General features: G+C 30.0%; 2 protein-coding genes across 2 annotated transcripts; one reads left to right on the top strand and one right to left on the bottom strand.

Annotated features, from left to right (window-relative positions):
• Positions 1 to 276: 276 nt before the first annotated feature.
• Positions 277 to 17,006, top strand: LOC145315198 (tropomodulin-3-like). Its single transcript, XM_080155242.1, has 16 exons — positions 277 to 334; positions 872 to 967; positions 1,150 to 1,208; positions 1,758 to 1,802; positions 2,833 to 2,883; positions 3,444 to 3,486; positions 6,382 to 6,416; positions 6,745 to 6,778; positions 7,175 to 7,267; positions 7,780 to 7,896; positions 8,492 to 8,602; positions 9,298 to 9,380; positions 9,610 to 9,657; positions 11,192 to 11,251; positions 11,616 to 11,705; positions 16,615 to 17,006. Exons 2-16 carry the CDS (start codon positions 872 to 874, stop codon positions 16,718 to 16,720), a joined length of 1,071 nt encoding a protein of 356 aa, XP_080011368.1. The 5' UTR covers positions 277 to 334; the 3' UTR covers positions 16,721 to 17,006.
• Positions 17,007 to 17,165: 159 nt separating this feature from the next.
• LOC145315197 (uncharacterized) lies at positions 17,166 to 24,905 on the bottom strand. The gene is made up of 10 exons (XM_080155241.1): positions 24,640 to 24,905; positions 23,616 to 23,697; positions 23,046 to 23,139; positions 22,586 to 22,652; positions 21,973 to 22,070; positions 21,409 to 21,456; positions 20,901 to 21,054; positions 18,649 to 18,773; positions 18,170 to 18,247; positions 17,166 to 17,649 (listed from the first exon to the last, which is right to left on the bottom strand). Exons 1-10 carry the CDS (start codon positions 24,682 to 24,684, stop codon positions 17,418 to 17,420), a joined length of 1,023 nt encoding a protein of 340 aa, XP_080011367.1. The 5' UTR covers positions 24,685 to 24,905; the 3' UTR covers positions 17,166 to 17,417.
• Positions 24,906 to 25,649: the final 744 nt, after the last annotated feature.

Here is a 25,649-nt window from a genome sequence, read left to right as displayed (position 1 = left end):
GAGGGACATTCGGCTGTTTATTACACGGAACCCCATAACAACTTTAGGGACTTTTTTGAACTTCAATTTTTTGGTTCATTAAATTGAATGTCCGTACGTTTCGACCACTAATTGTAATCTACAGCATGGGTAATTTTGTGTATCTTCATTGGAGATGTACATCAATTTATCGTTGTCTTATCCCTTTAGATCTTGATAAAATCAGTAAATGATATATATTTTTAATTTTTTTAAATTTAGATAAAAAATAAAAATATTCTATATAATTTCAGATCACATTGTTTCTTTTTGCGCCACATTGGCGAAGACACAAATATTCGAGGGCAAAAATAAGGAATAAGATCCATTATAATTTTGATTACGATAGTGATTATTTTTATTCGAATGGAGTTGTAAATATTTTTCGGGTATAGTCCCTTAAGGGGCGTATCGTTTTATTTTCACAGTAGCTTTTCTCCTAGTTCCTGCAAAAATTTTCTTCTACAAAAATTGTCCATAGAAAGCAAATTAAACAATAATTTCAAAACCAAATTGATAAAGATAAATATCATTATGTACTTTAATATTTAATTTGTAGATTTAACTTAGGATGGTTTTAGTCTTTTCTTCTGACCATTTGATACATTTTTTAATATAGAATCACATGATGCTAGGGGCTCAACCGCTAATATTATAGTAGACTAAGGGTTTTTAACTGGTCGCAAAGTTACCAATCAACTTCGTAACAATGAACTAGAATGAAACTTACATTAAAAGCCAAACTTCTTTATTTTAATATATTTAAAAAAGGACAGATGGGGAGATGTTACATTTTTCGGTAACTTTGAACACGGTAACAATAAAGTTAATGGATTTAATTTGAAAATGACAGATGTCACGAACGGTAGCATTCGGTCGTGACGTGTTAAACGCTCCGGATGTTGATATAGAAGATTTGCTCGCCTGTCTCTCCCCATCAGAAGTTCAGGTATTCTTATTTTTTAAGCTTCCCTGAAAAGTTTTTGGTTATTGGCGGATTAAAAGTATTTTCCTAAACATTAATTATTTGCATCGAACTTTTTCCTCATACTGATTCTCTTATTTGAAATATTTAAAATGTCATAAATATTTTAGGTTTGAAGAGTAGCAACTCTATTATTATGTTTGTAGGCTTTGTTGGATGAGTTAGCAAGCGATCCTGATGATAAACATGTACCAGCAAGTGTCAGGTATGAAAATTTACAAAAAATACCCTCTTAAAGATCTTTCAGTGCAAAAATACAATACATCCTACATTTTGTATATTAGGACATCATTAACAAAATGACTAATAATCAGACATTCAATTATGTAAAATTTAGTTATAGTCACTGGACCTTTGCCATTTGTAGAAATAGATAGCCAAGAAAACAAGAAAGATGATGACTAAAGTTAATTAAAAGAGAAGGGGTAAAGAGGAAGGTATTGAACTGAAATGGTTTAACGTCGAATTAACAGACATACAATGAAATCTTGAAAGTTAACATAATGGATATAAAATACGTGGATATATCGGCAGGGGGAAATTTATCGTATATTTAAGTATATAACATGGACCTCATTTATTGGTCAGTTCTTTCATCCAGTGGGAGGGGATGGGATGGTAAGGGGGGTGGATGGGGGTTATCAATCACTGGGAGTATCTTTTTATTAGGTTAAATGAAAATCTGGTGCTACATCCAAGTAAATATATATCGATTATTATCATATTCAAACGCAGATTGATGTTTCTTGTTTAGAACCTCCTACAACTGTGAAAAAGACCCAACAGGAGAGCTTGACAGGTACCAAAATATCATTTTCTTATAGAAGAACTTTTCCGTCAGTCAAAAATGAAAAATATTAAAACAATTCTTCCCCCAGTCCACCTGTATATTTCGCTCTGCTTAAGAATAAGATTTCAAATTAACAAGAGGACAAACCCCAAACTGTCCCAGTTTTGAGCAAGGCGATTCCTGTGACGTTATATAAAAAGGGAAGGGGGGAAGAAAATTTCTTCCTATTTCTCCCATCTCTTTTGAAGAGATTTTCTTCCCCCCTTCCCTTTTTCTTTCCCGAAACGTATATGACGTAACTGGAAACGTCTTGCTCAAAACTGGGACAGTTTGGGGTTTGTCAACAAGAGTGGTTAATTTTGGTTAAGGTCGACACTATGAGCTCTTGGGTCGATCTCCTGCCCTAAAATTTATTTCATAAGAAGCCTTACCATAAAGAAAAGCCATATCGGTTCACTGGTTTCAAGGTCTTTAGGTCCAGACAAACAGACATCTTGAAATTTTAGTTTATAGGATCAAATCCCCATGTGATAAAGAAACTCTAATATCTACTACTTTTATAATCCCTCCTGTTAATTTAAAATTTAGCTGTTCAAGATTATAAATCAAGTTCATGTAAACATTGGAAATTTTACATTTAAATTAGAAACACCATGTTTTAGCAGGGATAAGACAATGGCCGATAGATTGATGTATCCTAAACGACAATACACAAGATTACCCCTTTTGTATATTACATTTAGTGGTTTAGTCGTTTGGACACTCAACTTATTGAACAAACCAATCAAAATTCAATAAAAGTCCCCAAAGTTGTTATGCCAAATAATAAGAAACCAAACAAAACTTTGGGGACTAGTGTAATCAACAGCCTATTGTCCCCCCACACCCTGATGTTTTAGAAGTAGATAAGATTAACTGAAAAAATTCAGATTTTAAGTTTCTTTATAAATGTGTTTGTTTTATAAAAACCTTTGATTTGAAGTACGGGATTAACCTAAAAAAATAACTTTTCTTATATAAGATAATTATTTTATTTTAGACCATCGTTGATATCATTTATAAAAGAAGAATCTTTGAAAACGCCAGATAAGTAAGTTATTAAACTATATAGAAAAAAGTCTTCAATTAAAGGTTAAAGTCCCTATCGTGGCGATTCGTCGCATTTTGAAAATGGTTTTATGTTAGGTTAGGTTATATTGGGTTAGGTGATTGCCCCGTAGTATTAGGCAATTGGCCCCGCAGGGTTAGAGCCCCCCGCAAGGGCTAGAAATAGGAGAAAAGCTACTGTGAAAAAACGAAGAAACGCCCCTTAAGGGGCGTTGCCACGAAAGGGACTATAGCCATTATTTTCATTGAATAATTTTTTAATATATATTTCTAAATACTATGTTTCTTGAATTAACAAAAAAACATCTGACCAACACATATTTCTGAACAGTTGCTTTGTTTCTATAATACCAAAAAACAATAAAGTCTTATAAAAAAGATAGAAACATTTGATTATTATTATATTTTTTTTTCATTGGTTTATTTTTTACCTGAATTTCTTAATATGTACTTTGAATTTGGATGACTAGCCAAAACCCACTGATCATCAAGAACTTATTACGTTGTTTACTAAAAATACTAAAAATGATATAATTTGTTTAGGGAAGAAGCAGTACAATTTGAATTGGGGATAAAACGAGGAAAGGTAAAACATTAATCTTAATTTTAGTCTTTTCTATAAAATTATTTTAGAAAATACCTACTCAGAATATTCTACAAAAAAGTATTATATTTTTACCTTAAAAAATTGCTATTTTATATCTTGTTTAAAATTAGTTTATGATTTTTTTATGATATCAAATGTTTCTCTAGGTAAAGTTTCTTAGGGTCTTATCCTAGAAAGAAAAAGGCATATTTACATGTTCTCATGACGTCAAACGCTATGCTGAAGTCAAAGTACGTCTGTTAACAGATTTTGCAATATTTTTCGCCAAGCATTAAGTTTCAGCAAGCATTTTACAGTCCAATGAACTTTGAGAGCAAAAGTTATGACTTCCTTAGGCAATTAAGGGAACCTTGAAATCAATTATAGTTTTATAAAATGACGTTATTACCCAAAAAATTTTTACTACTACAAGAGCTAATGTTATTTGGGAAAATAGTTGATTAATGAATATTTTGGCCTTTACCTTACTTAAATTTAGCAAGAACAATCATGTCCATGAATAGGCTAGCAATAACAAGCCCACTATGTTTTAGATTAAATAAGAACATTATAAGACAATAAATTATCTTTTTTTCCTTCACTCTCACAAATGGACGGACAGGCTGACGAATTATCCTAAAACTAGATTAGTAATGCTTCTAAAATCCTTTTATTTTGAGAAAAATAGCCCTCTGACCTTCACATTCAGATTTACATTAATCTTTAAACTCCAACAAATATAGCAATATTTATTTCAGTTTAATTAGACCCTAAATTTATAGATTTTGTTTCTTTTTTAAGATGGAAATTTATATTTTCTGCAGTAAAATTTTCTTTAATACGAATATGAGCGATGTCTTTGGGATGGTGAACATACCTTCCACCCTCTCCCCAAATAGATAAAATCTTTCCATAACCTATTACTAGTTTCAATATAAAAGAGAACAATATCGGTTTAGCGATTTGCGATATATTAAGCTACAGACAGACAAACATCCTGTTTTTTAGATCAGAATTTGTTTAGTTTAGGTTACTATAATTTTAACGGGGAAAAACTATGGACAATATTAGAATTTCTGGATAATGCAAAAATTCAATAATTTTGAACTTTACTGATTACATCATGCTTATTTTTATTGATGCATAAAAAGGTTTATTTTTCATATTTTTTTCAAATAAATGTTCAAAAATATGGTAACATATTGCCTATAGGTTAATTATGCATTGGAAACAAGATAATATATGATCATAGAAGGTTAGATGCAATAACATTAAATGAGTTATTTAAGCAAACAAAATTTAGCATAAATGGATATTTAAATCCCAAGGTATTAAATGATTGAGCGTTAGCTCATCATTTAATAAAATCAAAATAAATGGTTCCCACATTCGAAAAATTTTCCCACGCTTGACATTCTTGAAAAATGCTAAATAAATGGACATTTAAACAAACCAAAGATCGCGTTTTTTGCAATGGAATGAATATAGATAAAAAAAAAGAATATAGATTTCAATGATATTGTTAAATATATGTCAAATAATAATTAAAAATCTACGATGTTTAGTTTTTCCTTTAACAAATATAAGCTTAAGAATTTTCTAACATTAATATACTGCAATTTGACTAGAAAATCCTAAGACTATGTAAAACTTTTTTGAGCTTTTTAAGCTAATTTTGTACCTTGTTCTATCAATGGGGAAAGATCCAGAAATCTTTAAGGATAGACAATGAACAATATATATAAATGTACACACTCAATTACGTTAAACAAAATTACCCCTTCTGTTGATTACAATTAATGACTTAAAGATTGATAAAATGTCTGTCATTTTTTAGTTAATGTGAGATCGTATTTAAAAAACAGCATAATTAAGAATGTAATATCAACCATACTCCGTGGAAAAGATAATTCTATTCTTTGATTTATTTATCCCTTATTTCTGAAATTTTGCAAATCCTTCCGTATTTATGAAAGATAAGTTTATTCCTCCTTAGAATTAGGAACTGGAATCTAAAAATATCTAGAAACATGTTTTAGTACCTTTTTTGACACTTCAAGTACCATTATGTATACTTGAATCCTATTTATACTTAAAAATCCGTTTATAAAAGTAACAAGATGCAAGTCTATGTATACTTTTAAAAAAAAGTATATTATATCATAAAGAAATTGTAAAAAGACTAAAAAGGAGAATATATATTGAAAGCAATAATTGGAAAAACTGCGTATTGCAAATTTTTGCAAGCAATAAACCTTTTTTTAGAATACCCCTTCTGTGAAGTCATTTTGAATTTTAGATCTCCCAGTATAAACATGAGGTATAAATATGAGATATGTACTTTTTACAAGGAAGTTTGAAGCAAAATCCTATAAAATTCCAAGGCTAGCCAAGGTTTCTGTAGACTCACATAGGTATAAAAACATGGGTATTAAACCTTAACTCCAAGGCTAGCCTAAGATATTTCATAGGAGGAGGCCCATTCAATAAATGTAATGACTAGGCATAAAACTGCGAGTATTTAATTAAAACACATGTACATAATTATGAAGATTAGGTTAGTTAAACAAAAGCGTAGGATAACCTTGCATAGCCAGTGTCTCTAAGTGCAAATCTGATTATATGGGCCGGCTATAAACTAGTTTTTATTAAACATAAAAAAAACAAAGTTGGGGTTGAATATAGAAAAATGTACGAAAAATTTTAAGCAAAGATTTTTTTCTTCAACAAAACCACAAAGGATCGAACATGCCAACAGAAATAATCAAATCAAACAAGCATCTCTGTGGATTGACTTACAGGATGCTGATGCTTTATAGATTAGCTTTGCAACTTAAAAATAAACACACAAACATTCAAATGTTATAATTTTTCTATAATCTTATTAATTTTCAGGTTTTCGAGCCAAAATATACAGATGAAGAGCTAGGAAACAAATATTGATTTTTTTTATTTTATGACAATAATTTCTTAAAGAACTTTTTATGAAACAAGAGTATTTATTATCTTCGTAATTGAAACAGTTACAACAATGAATTGTAAAATAATATACAAAAACTACATTTTGACTCAATAATGATACAATCATACTTTTAAATAAATGAATCAATTTCTTTTCGCTTTTTACCTCTTCAATATAGTCAACTGTAGTCTAGATTAATTATTTACGTTTTAAATTTAAACACAGCTTTGTTTTAAACAAAAGCTTTGTTTTAATCTATCATGAAGTAAAATTAACATTTCTTTGTTATTATCAGAGATAATAAAGCGTCAAGATGAAATCGCTGAAAAGGTAAATTATCATTTTTATTACAACGGTGTGTTCTATAAGGAACTAAATCACTCAAAGTATTCTAAAACCACACGGGGTTCTAGGGCCTCAACATCTAACCCATAGCAGGGATACAGACATGGGCTAGATTAATTTTTTTTAAATCTCAAATTTTGGGGATAATCCTAATTTTCTTGGTTTTACATAGGTTTAAAGGAAAATGCAAGACTTAGGATGCCCTAACTTCTAGGCTAGCCTTATCAATTTGGCAGGAATTGTCCATTTTTGTTTAAAGTAAGATACAAGTAAGATGTATCTATTTAAACAGAAAGGTATAATTTTATAGAAGATAGTTATACATATGTATAAGAAAGGTAAACCTACATATTTTTACAATAGCTACACTATTATATTTAGGTTAAGTTGGACCCAGAAGAGGAAGCGATTTTGGGAGCAGCTTCTCTTGAAGACATCATGGCTTTAGCTGATATTCTTGATACAAATCCTCAGGTTATTATCTATCTATCTATATCTATCTTATTTTGGTGGCAGCTTCTTTTAAAAACATTATGGCCTTAGCTGATATTCTTGATATAAATCTTTAGGTTATTATCTATCTATCTATCTATCTATCTATATCTATCTTATTTTGTTGGCAGCTTCTCTTGAAGATATCATGACCTTAGCTGATATTCTTGATACAAATCCACATGTTATCTATCTATCAATTCATCTAATTATTTATTTCTCTTCGATCTATCTAACAATCCATATATCATTATTCATCCATCCATCTAGCAATCCTTAAATAAGTTTTGTCTATCTACAACCTTTCTGTCTTTCTAATTATCTTTTTTACTTTCTATCTAAAGTTTATCTATTTATCTATCAATCCATCAAATCTTCTATCCTCATTTTATCTATCTATGTATCTTTCTTGATATAAAGATTTATACATCCATGTAATTATTCATCAATCTATCCATCCAACAATCTTGCACTATAAATATCTATCTATTTAGAACTTTATAATGGAAGCATATGCTGACCCCCTGAAACATTACGAGCCAGATCCCCCAAATGATACAAATCCCAAAGAAGTACTGGATGCTTTGAGCAAGGATGATAACAATATCAAGGTTAGTTTTTCTATCTAAGAAGCCTAGAATATGTCTGTGCATTATATTTTCTAATTTTGTTCAAAGTATGTTCAATAAATTTTTTGATGATATAAAATTATTTTTGATTAATTTGATTTAAAGACTGTCGGACAGAAACTTATGTGCAATTAAAGAGTAGATCTATGCTTATTAGATAGAGGAATGTTCACAAGAAATCTTCAATGACATGTAAATTAAAAAAAAAAAGAAACCTAAACGAATTTTGAAGCCTCCCTCATATAGCAAAAGGGAAATCGGATGCTACATTTAAACCTATTCTTGAACACTGAAATCCCCCCTACCTTATTTTTTTCATGTCCCTTCTGGAGCTCTAACATTTTACCTATGGTACTATCACAGTGAGGCTCTTCTTACTTTTACCTAATCTAGTCAAACCGAAAATAAGCATTAAAATACTCTTGTGAGGTCCAAATGCAACACAAGAGAAACTGCCAATCACTATTGAAATTTTCAATAAATTTAGAGAGCAGACAGACAAACTTTTAAATAGAGTAGATGCCTTTGAAAATATTTTACTATCTTTAATATCAGCTGAGAAAATTACTTTTTTTAGGATGTATGTTTAAACAATGTTGCTAAAATGGAGGAGACAGAAATTTGTGACATTTTTGATACTCTTAGGACAAACAAAAGTCTTACAAAGCTTTCTGTTTGTCATTGTGAGGTAAGGTTTTTTTTGTCGTTGTAATATGACTTATTGTAAAAAAATCTTCATTTCTAGGAATTCACGACTCCCAAATTTACCATTAGAGCTAACCGTTACTTAAAATGCCCAGAAGGACTTGCCTTAAATAAAGAATTAGCTTTAAAATAAATTTCAATTTCTGTTTGGAATTGATACAAAAATTGAACTATTTTCTATTTTGACAATGGTAATAAATTTCCTTTAATAAATTATGCATTGTAAACAATTAGTATTCATATTTGATTTATTATTTGAGGTTGGAACATTTTATTCTATTTTATACATTTTAAAATAGAGCAGCTACTACAAAACTAAAAAAAAAATTATATAAATTAGTTGTCTAACCACAACATGTTAAGAATCAGTGTAAATAAATCACTAAATATGGCAAAATATTGTATGATACAGCTTATTTTTATAAATGCCAATTTGATTTTTTTTATTTGTCAATAGAGAAAAAAGGTAGATTTTAGACGGCAATAGAATATAAATCTTAAAATATATCACATGTGTGGTATAGGGGTGTAGTTGGGGATGTCAACACCCCCCTAAAAATTGAGAAAAAAAGTAGTCTTTCTTCTTCCTTTCTCACGCCTAAAGGGTTTCACACACCCCTGGTGAATCGCCTTGCACGCCTTTTATCTCAAAATAATATTTCCAATAATTTTGTGTAGATTAATGATTTTGCGATTGCCACCCTATGCTTGGCTCTGGAAAACAACACAACTTTGAAGTCACTTAATCTAGAATCTAACAGGTAAATAAATGGACCATCAATACTAATTTTCTAAAACAAATACAATTACTTCCAAAGAAAAAAAATTATCTGGACAATAAAAATTTTAAGTTGAGTTTGGTGAGTGAGTTTGCTTATAAATGGTTTATATAGTAAAAATGAACCGCATACAGTTTATCAAAGTAGGGATATAACGTCAAGTAATTGTACAATAACTTAAATATCAAAACTACAAATAATTTGTGTTTAGGATAACTCCAGATACAATTGCAGATCTGTTCGAAGCTCTGGCCTCCAGGTAAAATTAATTTCTATCTTTTATTCCAGCTTATTTCTTGCAAAAGAATTTTTCATTATTTCCCTCAAAGTGCAAGGACAGAATTGAAATAAATATGAAATTAAGTTTTTTTTTCCTGTGTCTAACCCATTCAGGAAGCCCTAAAATTGATTTTAAAAGACTATTTAACTTTGGAAAATTTGAATATAATAAATCTTTATTATATAATTTATTGTATAAACAACGCCCAAATAAAGATGGCATTTACATGGGTTATGTAAAATTGGAAAAATATAAATTGTGTTTACTTTAAAGATAATGCTTGTCTGTTTTGCACCCTATACGTTTGTAGGTGTTCCTTCAAATACAAAAAAGGTATATACATGTCAGCCAGGGGCGTCCAAGCTTTTTTTGGAGGGGGGTAAAATGGCGCGCAATTTTTTTACCCCCCCCCCCAAAAAAAAAAAAAAAAAATTTTACCCCGGGGGTAAAATTTGCTTGGGGGTAAATTTTGTTTACCCCCCCCCCCCCCAAAAAAAAAAATTAACCCCCGGGGTAAAATTTTTGGGGGGCTAATTTAAAGTTTATTAAATACTTAGTATTAAAAATGCGCACGCATCGCGCCAAAATTTGTTTTGTTAGAGATTTTTTATTTTGGGGGTGTATTTACCCCCCCAAAATTGTTTGGGGGGGTAAATACCCCCTCATAAATGGTTGGGGGTGCCTACGGTACCCCCAGGGAAGGGGTAATCTTAAATGGGGGGGGGGCTGTAAAATGAAAAAAAATTTCCAAATTCGTTTGGGGGGGGGGGGGGGTAATCCCCACTTTACCCCCCCCCCCTTTGGACGTCTATGATGTCAGCAAAAAATATAACTCTAAGGTTTTATTAACGTTTTCAATCGAAGATTATTAAATTTCATACTGATTTGTATACAAAATAGTAGTTGAAACTAAATTTTCTGTTTGCTATTCATAATACTTTTGTTATTCTCAATCTCACGACTGTGGCTTTAAACACCTAGCGCACGGAACCTAGTAAAAGTGTCTGACTCTGATTATGACGTAATAAAATTAGCCAACGAGAGGCCACTATAAATTTTACCATTGGTCAATTACAGTGTATACTGGCCTCTCATTAGCTAATTTTTTTAGTCAGACACTATTAGTAGGTTCATGGAATTGTCAAAACTAAAGACGTTAAAAATGGTTCCTATTGCTGCTATGTCTGATTCAGAACATTAATAGTTAGAAAAGGGGGAATGACTTGGCCAAAAATATGCGCAAATCATTACCATACAAAGTCAATAGTTCTAGACAAAGGTTCTGCCGTCAAAGAGTTGGTTGTCTTGTGGATCTATATTTCTACATTGTATAAACACCGTTTTACATTTGCAAACTAAACACAACTTGCAATTTTTAAAATAGTTTAGTCTCAAAAATAAATAGAACAGATAAATATTATAGTCATTTACTTCAAAGGGGCTTTAAAATATTCTAGTTCATACCAATCAAACATAAAAACTTAAAGATTCCTTACCTTTTTTATTATTTTAGTAAGAACGGAATAATTGAAGTGCGGATCAGCGGACAACAACAACAGAATATGGGATTCAGGTAAAGAAGTCCTGTTACTTAAGATCCCTAAACGGCTGGTCCTATTTGTTCTGTGCTCTTACAGAAAGCGTTGTTGTTCAGTAAAGGTTTCAATTTTTAAGAGATATAGAATTATAAAATTGGAAAAAACATCATCTAAAGCAAAGAATTGAGAAAGGTCATGTTTTTGGTTGAGATTTTTAAGGGAAGCTTGATAATAGGATTTTTAATTAGATTTTAGTTAGTTATCAACCCCTTTTTCCGTTTTTGATCCAATCAATTTGTTTAAGGGTATTAAATAATTTCAATGTGCTTCCTAACTCCAGATTTCATAATAAATAACTATTTCAATTTTAGTAGAAGAACTTTATAATACTTTATTTAGAGTTGAATCCCGAATAAAAGATGCTATCCTGCAAAACCCCCGGCTACTCAAACTTGGAATAAACTTTCATTTTCCTGAAGTTATGAACAAGTAAATTTTAGATTAACATTGCTACTCGATAATTAATGCATACGTTCATCCGACTTTCTATTCTATTTAGCTTCTAAATATTAGAATAAACTTATAATTGAAGTTATAACAAGTAAGATTTATTAAATAAACGATAAATTGATGTACAGCCCTATTATGAAAAAAGTAATAATTTTGGTACCTTGACTTTAAAATAACATTTAATGAATGCATACATTATTTAGCCTTTTATCTACGATCTCTATATTTAACAAAACAAAAATAATTATGCTTATAAGAAGAGCAACAATAACAAGCAATTAACTATGTCATCAATCAATAAGCAAGGAATAAACATCCATTATTTTTATCATTTTTCCATTGAAGTTTAGAGTATTTCCACAACTAAAATTCTTACTATATAAAAGTTGAAAATATATATGTCCTTAATTAAGAAGGTCTCGGTATGAAGTTGATAAACAGAAAAACAAACAAACAGAAGCTTGTTTACCAGAAATTCACATGAAATTTAAATTTATTTACAGCTTGTCCACAAAAAAATGTTGTTTTAGAGTATAGGGACAATATGATACTAAAAATGGCTAATCTTATAGCAATTTTTACAAATTAAGTATTGATAACTTTGGATTTAGTAAATTATTTTTCAAACTCGCGAACTCAATAAAACGAACCAAGAAAAATTGGGTAGTGATGAAAGATATTAGGAGAGAAAGGGTTATATCAATCGCCTTTAAATTAATACCTGTGTAAGCTAAAACGACAAAAGCAAAATAAAATTCAATGGACAACAAAATTTCATGAAAACATAATGTAATGCCTTTAGAGTTGCTTTTACTAATCACTTTGATTTATTCCATGTCTTTTTTTGGACACCCTATCCAACATGTGCACACAGAGTATTAGTGGTGTTTTTAATATCCCCTCTTAAAAGAAATAGAGTTTGTCCTAAATTCATTTGTTTAGATAAAAATATCTTGCTCAAGTAAAGGAGGGATAAATGTTATTAAGAAAAATTTATAATATCTGAAGAAAAACATAAAACAAAGAGTTTAAAAATCAGCCAATTTGACAAAAATCATAATTTAGTTACACCTTATTTTATAATAAACCAAATTATGGGTAACTTTACAAAGTGTATTAAAAATCAGCAATGTGACGTCATAAAAATGAGGGATTATCCATCTCTTTTTTAGGTTTGTTTTCCACTTCTCCCCTTATTTCCCTCATTTTTTGACGTTAAAGGGCTGATTTTTGAGACACTTTGTAAAGTTACAAATTATGGCCCCTTTTCTCTAGAATTGGTTAAATTGTTTTATTTTTACTTATTCTTAATAATTCATGACTCTAGCATCTTTTCTTGTTATTTTGCATACTAGTTGTTTGGCCCCAGGCCCCTAGGGTTTGTCTTAAGTGGGGTTGGGATATGGTTAATAGGTTAAAACTAACCATACAAAGTATCACTGTTGTGAGAACTTTAGCTTTTTACAAAACAAAGCTACTTATATAATAGGACTAGAGTTGGCTCAATATAACTATATCGCTATTGGCTAGTTTTTTATAAGTACATATCTATTTATCTATTTCTCAATAAATCAATTTTCCTCCCCCGCCATTACTATCTAAAAGAAAGAAGTAAATATTTATTAATTTAAATGATTTCAAAAAGATTTTTTTTAATTATATTTTTTTCACATTACCATCACCAAAGGGTTAATATGATTAAAATTTTAGTTTTAATATTTTAACACAAAGGAAGTGTCACCACAATCGAATTCTTTTAAAATATAGTTTTCTTAGATTTACTCTATTATGAACGTATATTTTTATTTATGAAATAAGGATTAAATACTTCAATGTAATTCAAATATCTACATGAAGTGAAATTCATTCCATAAACAAATAGGATAAAGGTCTTATCGCTTTGGTCAATGAGAGTTTAATGAGGATTATTGGAGCACTATGAGTTTTAAACACTTTACCTTGGAAGACTCGAGCTAATTTATAGACGTTTATTTCCTATATAGATCTGTCATGGATCTTGATGCAATAAAGCAGGCTGTTTTGTAAATGTTAAAAATTGGAAGATTTCATTATATAAAAGTAATCGCAAATATACTTAGTAAATAACAATTTTTAAGGAAGATTAATATGATATTCATTGTCCTATCCCTGTTAATTCCTAAATTTGAATCATGTTTACAATTGTTTAGATAACTTTTTCTTGTATGTCAAATTTTAGATTTCATGCCCAGTATTAGTTTAATATATGTAGTATGTACATGCTACATATAGTCCGAAATTACTTTCAAATATTTGTAAAAAAAGAAGCCTTACTACACTCAGCAAGGAGGGAGGGGACATTGGAATGTATATTATACTATTGCCCAAAGTTTTCAAGCGTTAGATGCTTTTGTTAATTCATGATTATTGATTGGTTAGTTCAATGTCTAAATTTCCAACTGGTAGAGGTAATTTTGTTTATCATGATTAGAAATGTTTATCAATTCTTTTATCTTGTCTCTCAAAAGCCATGATATTTATTTTCAGCAAATGCTTGTTATTTCCAAAGTATAAAATCCATGTGTCTATTTTGATAGGTATATGTAGAATTTTAAAGTGAACTGGTGATTCAAAGGACGATTAGAATGTATATGAACCAACTCTTCATTTTGACAGCACACCTATGTTTATTGATGAAAAATATATTGTTTTATTTTCATGCTAATTGTCTAAAATTCACCATTGGAGAAACACTCTACCTTCTAACTTTGTACATAGTTTTACTTGGTTCAAGTTTCATGGTTTATTCATTAAACATTTATAAGATGATGCTCAATTTTTCTGTTGAAAATTTTAAAATTTTTATTTATCTGTTGAGGGGTGTTTTCCTCACTTTTGCAGTCAAAATCATAACAAACATATATTATCCATATGTAAAAGTAACATGATGTTTGTCAGTTTGTACCAAAGAATCTCGCTAACTGCTGAACAGATATAGTTCTCCTTTACACTGAAGCTTCTTGGAAGGTTTATAACTACAGTGTGTTTTTTTTTTATGAGAACTTTTTTGAAAGCAATTTTACCCCACTTATAGTTATCAGAATTTAATGATTAATGGCTTATTTTCTTCGTTTTTTAATGCAATAAATAGAACATTAAAAAAATATTACAGTTTTTGTTAAAAAAGTACAGTAAAATGTAGTATTCAAAACTTAGGTGTCAACATCTAAAAATGGTTTTAGCGCATTTTTCTTATGTTCAAATCTTCTACCTTTTGCAAGAATGGCTGCAAAACGCTTCAAAGTTATAATCTAGAGCTAAAAATTGATACAGATACTATTGGGGACATGTACATTTGTATTAAAGTTTGCAGGTCATATCTCAATCAGGGAGGGAGTACTGGCCCCCCAAAGTCGACTACTGAAAATCCAATTTATTTCTTGCAAAGGGTAGAAGATTTGAACATAAGAAAAATGCGCTAAAACCATTTTTAGATGTTGACACCTAAGTTTTGAATTTTACATTTTACTGTACTTTTGAATTAAAAACTGAAATATTTTTTTAATGTTCTATAAATTGCATTAAAAAACGGAGAAAATAAGCCATTAATCATTAAATTCTGATAACTATAAGTGGGGTAAAATTGCTTTCAAAAAAGTTCTCATAAAAAAAACACACTGTATATTACGGGAGGGTACCTCAAGTCTATCAAGAGAAATCGACCCTCTTGCAGTCTTTAGCAACTACTACAAAGCAAAATAATATACAGGGTAATTGGATGGAAGATTACTTTATTTAACCATTGATCTATGTTAGTATCTATGTTGTAGCCATAGCTTTTGTCGATATAATAACAACACAACAGTTAAGAGGTGTAGATAAATTGAATATTGTAATGAATAATTATATTTTTAGCTAAATTTTTACTGTAATATTTGGCAACATCTTGGCAACAATTAAGTTTCATCATGCTTAACTTTAGTTAAATTAAGAACAAAGTTTTAAAGGCTTTCATACATTTTACAAGCTTAATATAGTAATAAATTTTGATTAACAGAAGCTGTATGATTTCTTAATATTGAGCATGTTTTTAGAGTATGTCATTACTTGCTTTAGTCTGTTATCAGGTCTTATTGTTGCGCTACATATAAAATATTCTTCAAGGTGCTTTAAAAACAAAAAACTTCCCACCACATCTAATCTATAATACAAAGTAGAACGATGTCTGTCTGTCTGTCTGTCCGTCTGTCCGTCTGTCTGTCCGTCTGAAGCTTAAGATCTCAGTAACCACTGAACCGATTGGGCTCTACTTTTCAGGGAATATACCTACTGGTCCTGTGATGGTTTTAAGCTATTTTCTTGGGGGGTGGGACACCCCCAACCCCCCCCCAAAAAATGAAAAACACCCCCCCCAAAAAAAAATTTTTTTTTTTACTTTTTCTTTTTAAATCTAAAATACGAAAAATTAGGTTGAGGTAGAGGCTAGGGGCGAAGCCGCTAGTCATTATATAAAGTAACAGGATATTTTTAGCTTCTCAAAGGTCCTGGTAATGTTGAAACTTGTTTTTGGGAGGGTACCATTATTTTCCAAAGATAAACCCCCCAAATATGTTTTAGTTTTTCTATTACTCAAAATAAAATTTAAATCTTTTAACCCCCCACCTCGAGTGCCCCTAGAAGCCTCCTGTGCCAAGCCACTAGTACAATATATAATATGGTTTTGTCTCTCAATTAAGAATTCACTTACAACTGATCTGATTGATCGGGAATGCTACTTGTAACCTGTATGATGGTCTAACACTTATATTAAGAGATTTATTAGCCTTCAGAACTTCAGTAGTAAGTTTGTGCATGTACTCCATGTATTTCCACACCAATATTTAGATTTTTTAATTCTTTTTTTTTCTAGGGTATCAAAGCATTTAATATCCAACATGGACAACATAAGAAAGAGTCGACTAAAAAGTGGAGAAAAATCTGAAGTCAACTGGACTCCATGCAGAACAATTGACTAGAAATTTTATATTTAAATAAACTGGACGCCATGATATTAATTTTATTTTATTTTTATCATTAATATTAATCTAATATTATCTATCCTTTTTTGTATAAAATTCTACTACAATATTTTAATCTACCTTTGAATTTATAGTTTTCTAGAAAAAGACTTATAAATGAATGTTATTCATATTGAATTTTTAAATTTTAGCTATAAAAATTCACTGCCCTTTTAACATTATTTAAAATCACTCTATTTAGGTTTTAATTTTTTTTCTCAACAACTTCAATTATATTAGACATTGATGTAAATGTTATTTATTCAATTTCCAATAAACATTACCCCTGTTACTTTGTGATACAATAAAAATAAGAATTTACTTCAATCCAATTGTAATTAAATATTAGTTTACCTATAATAAACATTTATGAATATTTATTTATTATATCATTATTAACAAATTTAAGAATTTTCATGTATTTTTATATATAATAATCAAAGACACTAAATATAATATCACAGTTACAGATTCAAATAATATCTTTTTATTCAGACGATCAAACCGGTTTTAGCCCTACTCAAAATAGAACTTTATTTTACAAATAGAGAGACTATTAATATTATTTAAAACTTTGTTTAAAGAAACAAATATAAATTTTGTTAAAATAAAAAATCACCAGTAATTTACAACTGATCAAAACACGCGCCAATTTTTATGAAATAACACAACAGCTGCTTTGTTGTACCGGTTTAACAATGTCGTCGTTTTCAGCGGCGCCATTTTCTTCCGCCATTTTTCTCCTGAATGCCGCCTCACTCATGGTACTCTGAAATTCTTCCTCCAATACCTTTTCAGGGTTTAGGTTTTTTTCATCAAATAGAAAATCAAAAGCATCAGAGCAGACTGTTTTTGTTGAGGTCATTGAGCTGGCCAGAAAATCTGTTAAAAAGTAATTCATTATATTTTTAGTGGCCATGTGGTTTTTGACTAGCTTATAATCTCGTTTAATTATTAATAGATATAGAATTATCTAAGATTGATTGAATTATTGGTTGAAACAATAAAAGAAGTGTAGAAAATGGATGCAAGCAATTAGGTAGAAATTTAAGGTTAAATACATAATGATTTTAAATGGTTCCAAAGTAAATCCAAGCAATTTAGACATCATGTTAAATAAAAAAATTCGATTAAATGCAACATAGTCAATTAAAACTAAATACCAACACAAATTTATCTGGAATTAATAGTGTAAATTATAATAAGTATACATGTGTAGTGTAACCCAAGCAACTACCTGGATCCAGTGTTGGGGACCTTTTCCGTTTGCTAGCAATATGCTTTCGACTTGGCTTTATTAATATCCCCGACGCTATTGGCTGATATTCAAAGACCTAATTAAGTTATTTAACACTTTCCCCCTCTATTGTCTTACTTTAATCAAATTTTAATGAATGAATTCCTGTTTCATCATCATCATAGCTGTTTAAATCTGGTGAAATCTGTGCACTCCGAGATTTCTTCCAGTTACGTGCAGAAAGGTATCTGAAATAGTTGAAAAGTTAAAAAAATATGTTAAAATGCAAATTGTTTTAAATTTCTTTGCAAGCTCTGAATATCAGGTAAGAATTTTGTTGTTGTAAAAGTAGGATTCAAGACAATGCCATAGCCCATCAACTGTTTATTTCTATGAAAAGGATAGGGCAGTGCAATAAAAGGAGAAACTTTTACTATAAATGGATCCCAGAGCTCCCCCCTCCATTTATCTAAATTTTAAAAGCATTTTCTATTAGGGGCTCCAGGTCCTCATCCCTAAGTTGTAATATCATAAACCCATATTTAATGTAACCTAAATAATAATTAAAAATATATTTTTCACCAAAAAGCTTGTTTAAGGTTCATATGCAATATGAAGGACACAACTAAATAAAGCAAGGGTATCTTACCTTAAGTCATTTTTACTAGGTGGGGCGGCTGCGGCACCTTTGACTACTTGAGTTGGCAACTTATTGAGTGGCATCGCTGTTGTTGGCTTCCGGGTTTTCATCTTGTCATTCTCATCAAAAACAACCTGAAAAAATTTAAAAGTAAGCTAAGGAAACAAATTAATTACATTTAACATTAAAATAAGGGAGTAGAGGGGGCACGAACTATATGTAACTCTATCCAAGGGGAAGGGACCCTGTGACGTCTTTGAGACAATAGCGTCGGAAATATAAACACAGACAAGTCGCTACAAAAGAAAAAAGCAATTTGCTAGTAGACGAGATAGGTCCTCACCGCTTGAGTCAGTAAGTTGTCTTGATTATATATCTATGCATATACATTTATTAACAGCTGCCAGAAAAAGAAAAATTGTTAAAATAAATATAATTCGCTAGTAAATCTTTATCATTAGCTAAAACTTTGACAAATGAAAATCATCAACATATTTTTGGCCTATTTGATGCAAGCGTTTATACATTTTGTGTTTGTCTATTACATAACTAGAATTAAAATTATATAACCTTGAAGTGTCAAAATTACTTATTTTTTCATATACAGATAAGATTCCTTTGACAAATAAGCACAATGTTATAATATTGTCTTGGAAAAAAAACCTAGCAGGACACTGTAGAATGTATATTTGCTTTGTTAAAAATATGATGTCTTATTTTATGCATATAACTCATTCATTTAAAAATATTGTAATAATTAATGAACCTATACAGTTTTTTGTACGGCGCTACTCTATAACTATTTACCCTTAGCCGAATGGCTCCTGTCCTTTAGTTCGTCAAAGAAAGTAACGTATTTATCTCTCTATCTTTAAGAATGCATAAAAAATGATTTTGGAAGTTTATACAGCACTGTATAAGCGTGGCAATAGTTATCATTATTCAAATTATGATATTAATGGAATTATCTATATCGACTATGGAACAGCATAAACAACATAATTGTTATTTTTTTATTATTATAGCGTTACCTAAAAACATATTTGTTCTTGTTTTTATAATGTCTTTGTATGTTATGAAGAAAACTTAATTGGTAACAGTTATGCTGGCAGCAAATATTTATTTTGACGTCAACCTCATTTATTCCGATACAGAAACAAGGTCAATCTTATTAAATTATTAGGATTTTAAGCTTGATAAAAAAGTGCTTTTCTGTCAAGCACTTGACGTTCAAAAAAAGTGGGGGAGGGGGGACAAGCTTTTCATTTAGGGGCAGTGGTGAATATCGCACGAAGTGCGCATGATTTAATTTACTTTACCAAAAAATTTGAAACAACTAAAAGTGCAGCCAAAAAATGACGTCTTACAATACAAGTGATCTGTGAGATTCCAGTAGAAATTTTACCATTGGTCAATTACAATTTATACTGGCCTATCATCGGAACTTTGTTTTGTATGACGTTGGAGACACTTTACGCTGTTTATAAAATTCAACATTTTGGTTTATGAAATGTCAAAATTTAAAATATAATTTAAGAAATGGCGCTTAGCACCATAAGATTTTTCGTGAGTTTCAGATTTTTTTTTTACTTTTTAGACTATTGTTTTAACTCTATATGAAAATTTAATTTAAGTTAAAATGCTTAAAATTAGATATGCTTTAAAATTTAAGAAATAGATGCTTACAGAGCTGCTACACAAATTGAATAGTCAAAAACAAACCATTTATTAAGTGCAACGCATTATTTAAACTGCTTCGCAAAATATTTCATTTGTTAATGTATGTTTTTAAACTATTATGATTTATAACAATAATTTTTAAAAAAAGAAAAGCATTAAAATAATAATATGTTTTTAATTTAATAATGTCTTTACATTTATAATGTCTATTGATCATATAAGTTAAACAAAGCTACTGCTGTATCATAATTCACTTTGTCTGTCCGACAGTTATGCTTTGGGGAAATGTGAATTTACCGTTGGCCTGTCAGTCATACTACAAAAATATAAAAACATATGTAGAAAGATTCGTGTTTTTTCTTAATATTCTTCATTTGTGACCACTTAACATTGGCTCTTTGGATCACTTTTTCCACATTTATGACTAATGAATTTTTACCTTAAGAACTCATAATCATAGCAAATTCAAGGGGGGTGTTGGTTCCCTCAACCTTTGGCTATAATATAGGAGGTTTACACATACATTGTCTTTGATCTTTTATTTTTTGGTGGAGGGGGGATGTTAAATAGGAGTTAATTACCTGATATGCTGTGCTATTTTTATTCTGAACCTCTTTTTCTTTAGGCTTTGCAGGTATAGGAGGTAGGGGCGCTTTTTCTGCCAGGTTTGTATTTCCAACCTTTTTCATTAATTCAGATTTTTTCTCAAATGGCTTTGCTGGCTCCAGCTTCATTCTTAAAAGATAATAGTAATAATAGTGTAGTTTTTTTTAAGTAAAGAATCTACAATATAATTAGCTTTGTCTGTTCGTCAGTCCGTAACGCTAAGTGGAAACTTTTATTTTCTCGGTAGCTATTTAAGATAGATGACTGATTTTTAGTGTCCGCTAAAAGTATAGATATTTAAACATAGAACAATCAAAGGTGAAAGTTTTCGTGATTTTTCTTAAAATATATTTGCAATTGCTCTCTAATTTCTATCAAATGTGTAAGATTATTCATATTGTCTTCCACTAATAACCTATCCTTTTGAGGATGTTGTCATCCTTGTTTTAAATTTGAACGAAATAAAATAATAAAAAAACTTACTTTCCAGTTTTAACCAATTCCTCTGCTTCTGTCCCTTGTATCCGTGAACTAAAACAAAACATTAATTAATTATTAAATTCATTAATCATATGCAATATTATTTTTTTGTTGCAATGGCATTTTTATTTTTGTTAGTTACTGGTATAGTTTTAAAGTTAATCCAAATAATTCTATAGAAAGTAAATTTTATTTAGTTAGAAAAGTTTAAACACTAATAATTTGTACTAATAAAAGATTCAATAAAAGTTTTAAGCCAGATAATCTTTTGGAACCAGAAAATCAACACTCCCATGCCCCAACCCACCATATCAATCTCTTTTAGAATAAAGTTAAGAAATCTTTTACATTAATTTGAAAATAATTGTATTCTAAGGGCTAGAGAGAGGCTAGAGAAATAACTTAAAACCACACAAGACTTATCTGAAAATAGAATAGCCTAAGTCAATCACGGTTGAGTAATTACTGAGATCTTAAGCTTAAGACAAAAAACTTACTGCTTTATATATTAGGATAGGTCAAAATATTTTTAAAATCAAAGCTACTCTACAATTAGTCTTTATATACCTGACAACATCATAAACAGGACGTGTTTTATTGGCTGTCTTCTTACAGATACCCATGTGAGTTTTTATTCTATCTTGCTGAAATGTTCGCCCACATATCTAAACAAGTATATCAATATTATTCAGTTGTGTGCAACAAAATCTTCAAGATTTAAATTACAGCAATAACTTCTCATTCAATGAAAATAAGTACAAATATCCTATCAAAGAGTTGTGTAACACAAATGGAGACACACTCGCAGGGATCAATTCACTTTCATACCTTAATTATGAAAAGCTTCGCTACCAAATCTCCTAAATTTCCAGGGAATTTTTTGATTATGATAGGGTTGAAGGCTATTAAGAAAAGGGATTGCTACACTACCACCAGAAAAGGAAAAAAATCTCGCACAAATTTAAAAAGTGTGGGAGGGGATTTTTAACCAATTCTTGGACCTAACTCTATAAAAGCTAGGGACACAGTCACTTTTAATTATAGATTAAAAATAATATAGAAAAGGCTATATTTGACAAAAAATGTTTTGTTTGGTTCTTAAATTGTCTATTAACCGCGTTTTACTGACAAACAATCTTTATAACGACCTAAATAGTTGTGTAGCTACTCTATAACTTACCTTGCAAGTTTCCAATGGACCTGGATCCACATTCTCCTGTTCTGGACTTCCTGTAGTCATCTTCTCTCTATATTAAACAATAATTAAATAAAGAATAAAAAGAGTTAAAAGTCCCAGAGATAAAATAAAATTTTTATTTGTAAAACGTTAGGTTTTACTGCTATTTTGTGTAGAATCTTCTAATTTTGAAAGTTTATTTTTAACACTCACGGCATAAACATGTCGGAAGCCCTCAGGTTCAAGTTTCTATAAGACACGTAGTAAAAATGGTACCCACTGATGCTCTGTCATTCGAGTGACATCAAAAGTTAGTGTGTTTGAACTTTCAGAAAAGTCGGACAATAAAAGAGTTGGTTGTACACCGAGTGTTTGATAAGTAAAGACGACATTGCTTTCTTGGTGGTTGGACCTGAAGTTAAAGTAGCAAGGACATTTATTTGATTTAATACTTAAAACTTACTCTTCTTCTATATCAAACTCAGAAGGACTCTGGGGTCTCAGACTTTGTTTTATAATGCTCGCCGCTACTTCTTGTTGGTTTATTCTTGCTGACTCTTAAAATTGAAAAATTCAAGAAAATATTATTTTCAGTAAGTTGTTCTAATAGTCTTACATTTTGTTTGATCTGTCAGTTGTCGCCTGTTTGTCAAGTACACAAAGTATTTCAACTAAAGAAAAATGTTCGAATTTTTATGCAAAATAGTGTATTTAATCGTTCTTATTTCATTTTAAACTAATTTTTTTTAGTTACGCAACTTTTCCCTTGATTAGTATGTTCGTAAGTCTTACCTTTCAATATAACCGATTAACACGTAAAGCTAGTTAATAATAAAGTTTTCAGTTTGACTTGGAAACCGAATAATTTTCCATTAATATAAATCATAAAAATGATACCGGTTTTGTTAGCCGGATCCTTTTTCATTTTAATAACCCCGGAAAGCTGTCTATAATACGATGCTATAAATAACAATCATATTAAATCTTGCTGTTGCTGCGCTACTTATGAATAAAATTGTCCATCTTTAACTACCTGAATTTAATTCTGATAACTGAACGTTCCTTGGAGAGGCTAATGATTCAAAATAGGCTTCATCACGGTATAGCACTTCATCCTAGATTAGACAGTTAATAAGTTGATTGTACGTCATTTATACAAACAAGATAAGGTTGAAATATCAAATGTATTTTTATTTTTGTATCGATTACAAAGATTAACGACCAAGTCTCGCCTTAGCCGTGCATAGTCGTCATATTTAAATCTGCTCGGTGAGAAAAATAAATTCTTAAATGATGGATTGTCTGTTCAGGAACAGCTAAATTTTAAAGTTATAATATATATGACGATTTTACTGAGGCTTACACGCAGCTGCCGAGCCCTGTAAAGTACATTTATTCTGATACACAGTATCCTATTGTATACCAAACTCTTGTATTAAAAGTTTAGTTAATTTGATTAACAATATTTTGATTTTAATCAGTTGCAAATGCAAATCTGATGTATGTTGTTAATTTGATAAATGAGTCAAACACTTTGTTAATTTCAAAGTGATTATAAATCATCATTGATTTTTTATGCACTTTTCAAAGTATGAATCTTAAAAACAAGCATTAACTGGTTTATTTCGATTAAAACAATGAGAAAATTTTAGCTGATTTGATTAATCTATATTGACATTCATACATAGAAGTAAAATTTTATTTGAAGAAAACTGTTTACACTGATAAAAACTAGATATTTAAGATTATTTCAAGTATTAAAAAAACAGTAAAAGTTGTATACTTTTTCAATAACCAAGGTGAATTGTGACAATACGTAGCGGAGCAACAACAAGTATAAAAATATTTAGATAAAAATAAATATTCTTTTACATAATAGTAAAAGTTTTTAGTTTGTCCTTTAATATCTGATGAACTAAACGGCAAACGCTAGTTGATTCTTTATATTAGGTGGGATTGTTAAAGGTTGAGATGGTTTAGGAATTCAGGGTATGATGGACGCACGAACATAAACTAGATATAGAATATTTACGCTTAAAAAATTAATAGATTCTTACCACATCAAGCAAATCTCGAAGATTTTTGGGGGTCAGGTATTTCATCTAGGCATAACAATAACATTCAAAGCTGTAAACACACAAACTTTCGCGGATTTATTCAGGGTTAAACTAATTTTTCAATCCAGACAATACTATACAACTTATAAATATCAAAATATGTGTGGAAAAAGCAGTATGGGTATTGGGGTTTTGATTAGAAAGTTAAGGTTTAACTAACGTATGTATGTATATGTTTTGTGGATATTAATGAAGGTTACGGGACCGAGTGAGTAAATACAATTTCTGAATAGGAAGTCCAAACGATGTTTATACATTTCAACTAATATCTATTAAAGTAATTTGTTAAGGAATTGTTTAAATATTTTGTATTGTCTTTACCTTTTGCATAACTTTTATTAGAAAAATAAAAGCTATATATTTTTCTAAGGTGGATTCCTCTCAAAAGGGTAGAAGAACTCTAAAATTGAATAAAAATCTTCCTTGAAACTATGAGAAGATATTACTAAGTTTGGCGGTTAGCGAGATCTTTTGGTATATGCAGACAAACACATATCACAAAAATTTACCTCTAGTATATAAAGAAATAAAATTAAATATTTTTTAGCCTATTTGTATGTAATAAAATAGAAACTTGGACAAAGTAGCCTCAGACAAATTAGCCTCGGACAAAGTAGCCTCCGGACAAAGTAGCCTCTAGGACAAAGTAGCCTCGGGACATTTACTTAAGAAAAGTAGCCTCCTAAGGAAAATATATAGGTGGTTTAGAATTTCGTGGATTTTACAAAAATTGGTTGGTAGTTTTTTACAATTTTAAATATTGTTTTTTTTTACATTTTTTATTATTGTTTTTACAATTTTAAATATTGTTTTTTACAATTTTTAATATTGTTTTTACAATGTTTAGGTTAGGTTAGGTTAGGTTATAGGCTAGGGGGCCGAGCACCCGCGGCTAGGCAGGCCAGGGGGCCGAGCTCTGAGGCCATGACCTTTATTAACACTTTCATTAG

This window comes from Acartia tonsa, chromosome 3 (assembly GCF_053477335.1).
Source record: "Acartia tonsa isolate MP-2025a chromosome 3, ASM5347733v1, whole genome shotgun sequence".
Classification (NCBI taxonomy): Eukaryota; Metazoa; Arthropoda; class Copepoda; order Calanoida; family Acartiidae; genus Acartia; species Acartia tonsa.
This window is presented reverse-complemented; position numbering and strand designations above follow the sequence as displayed.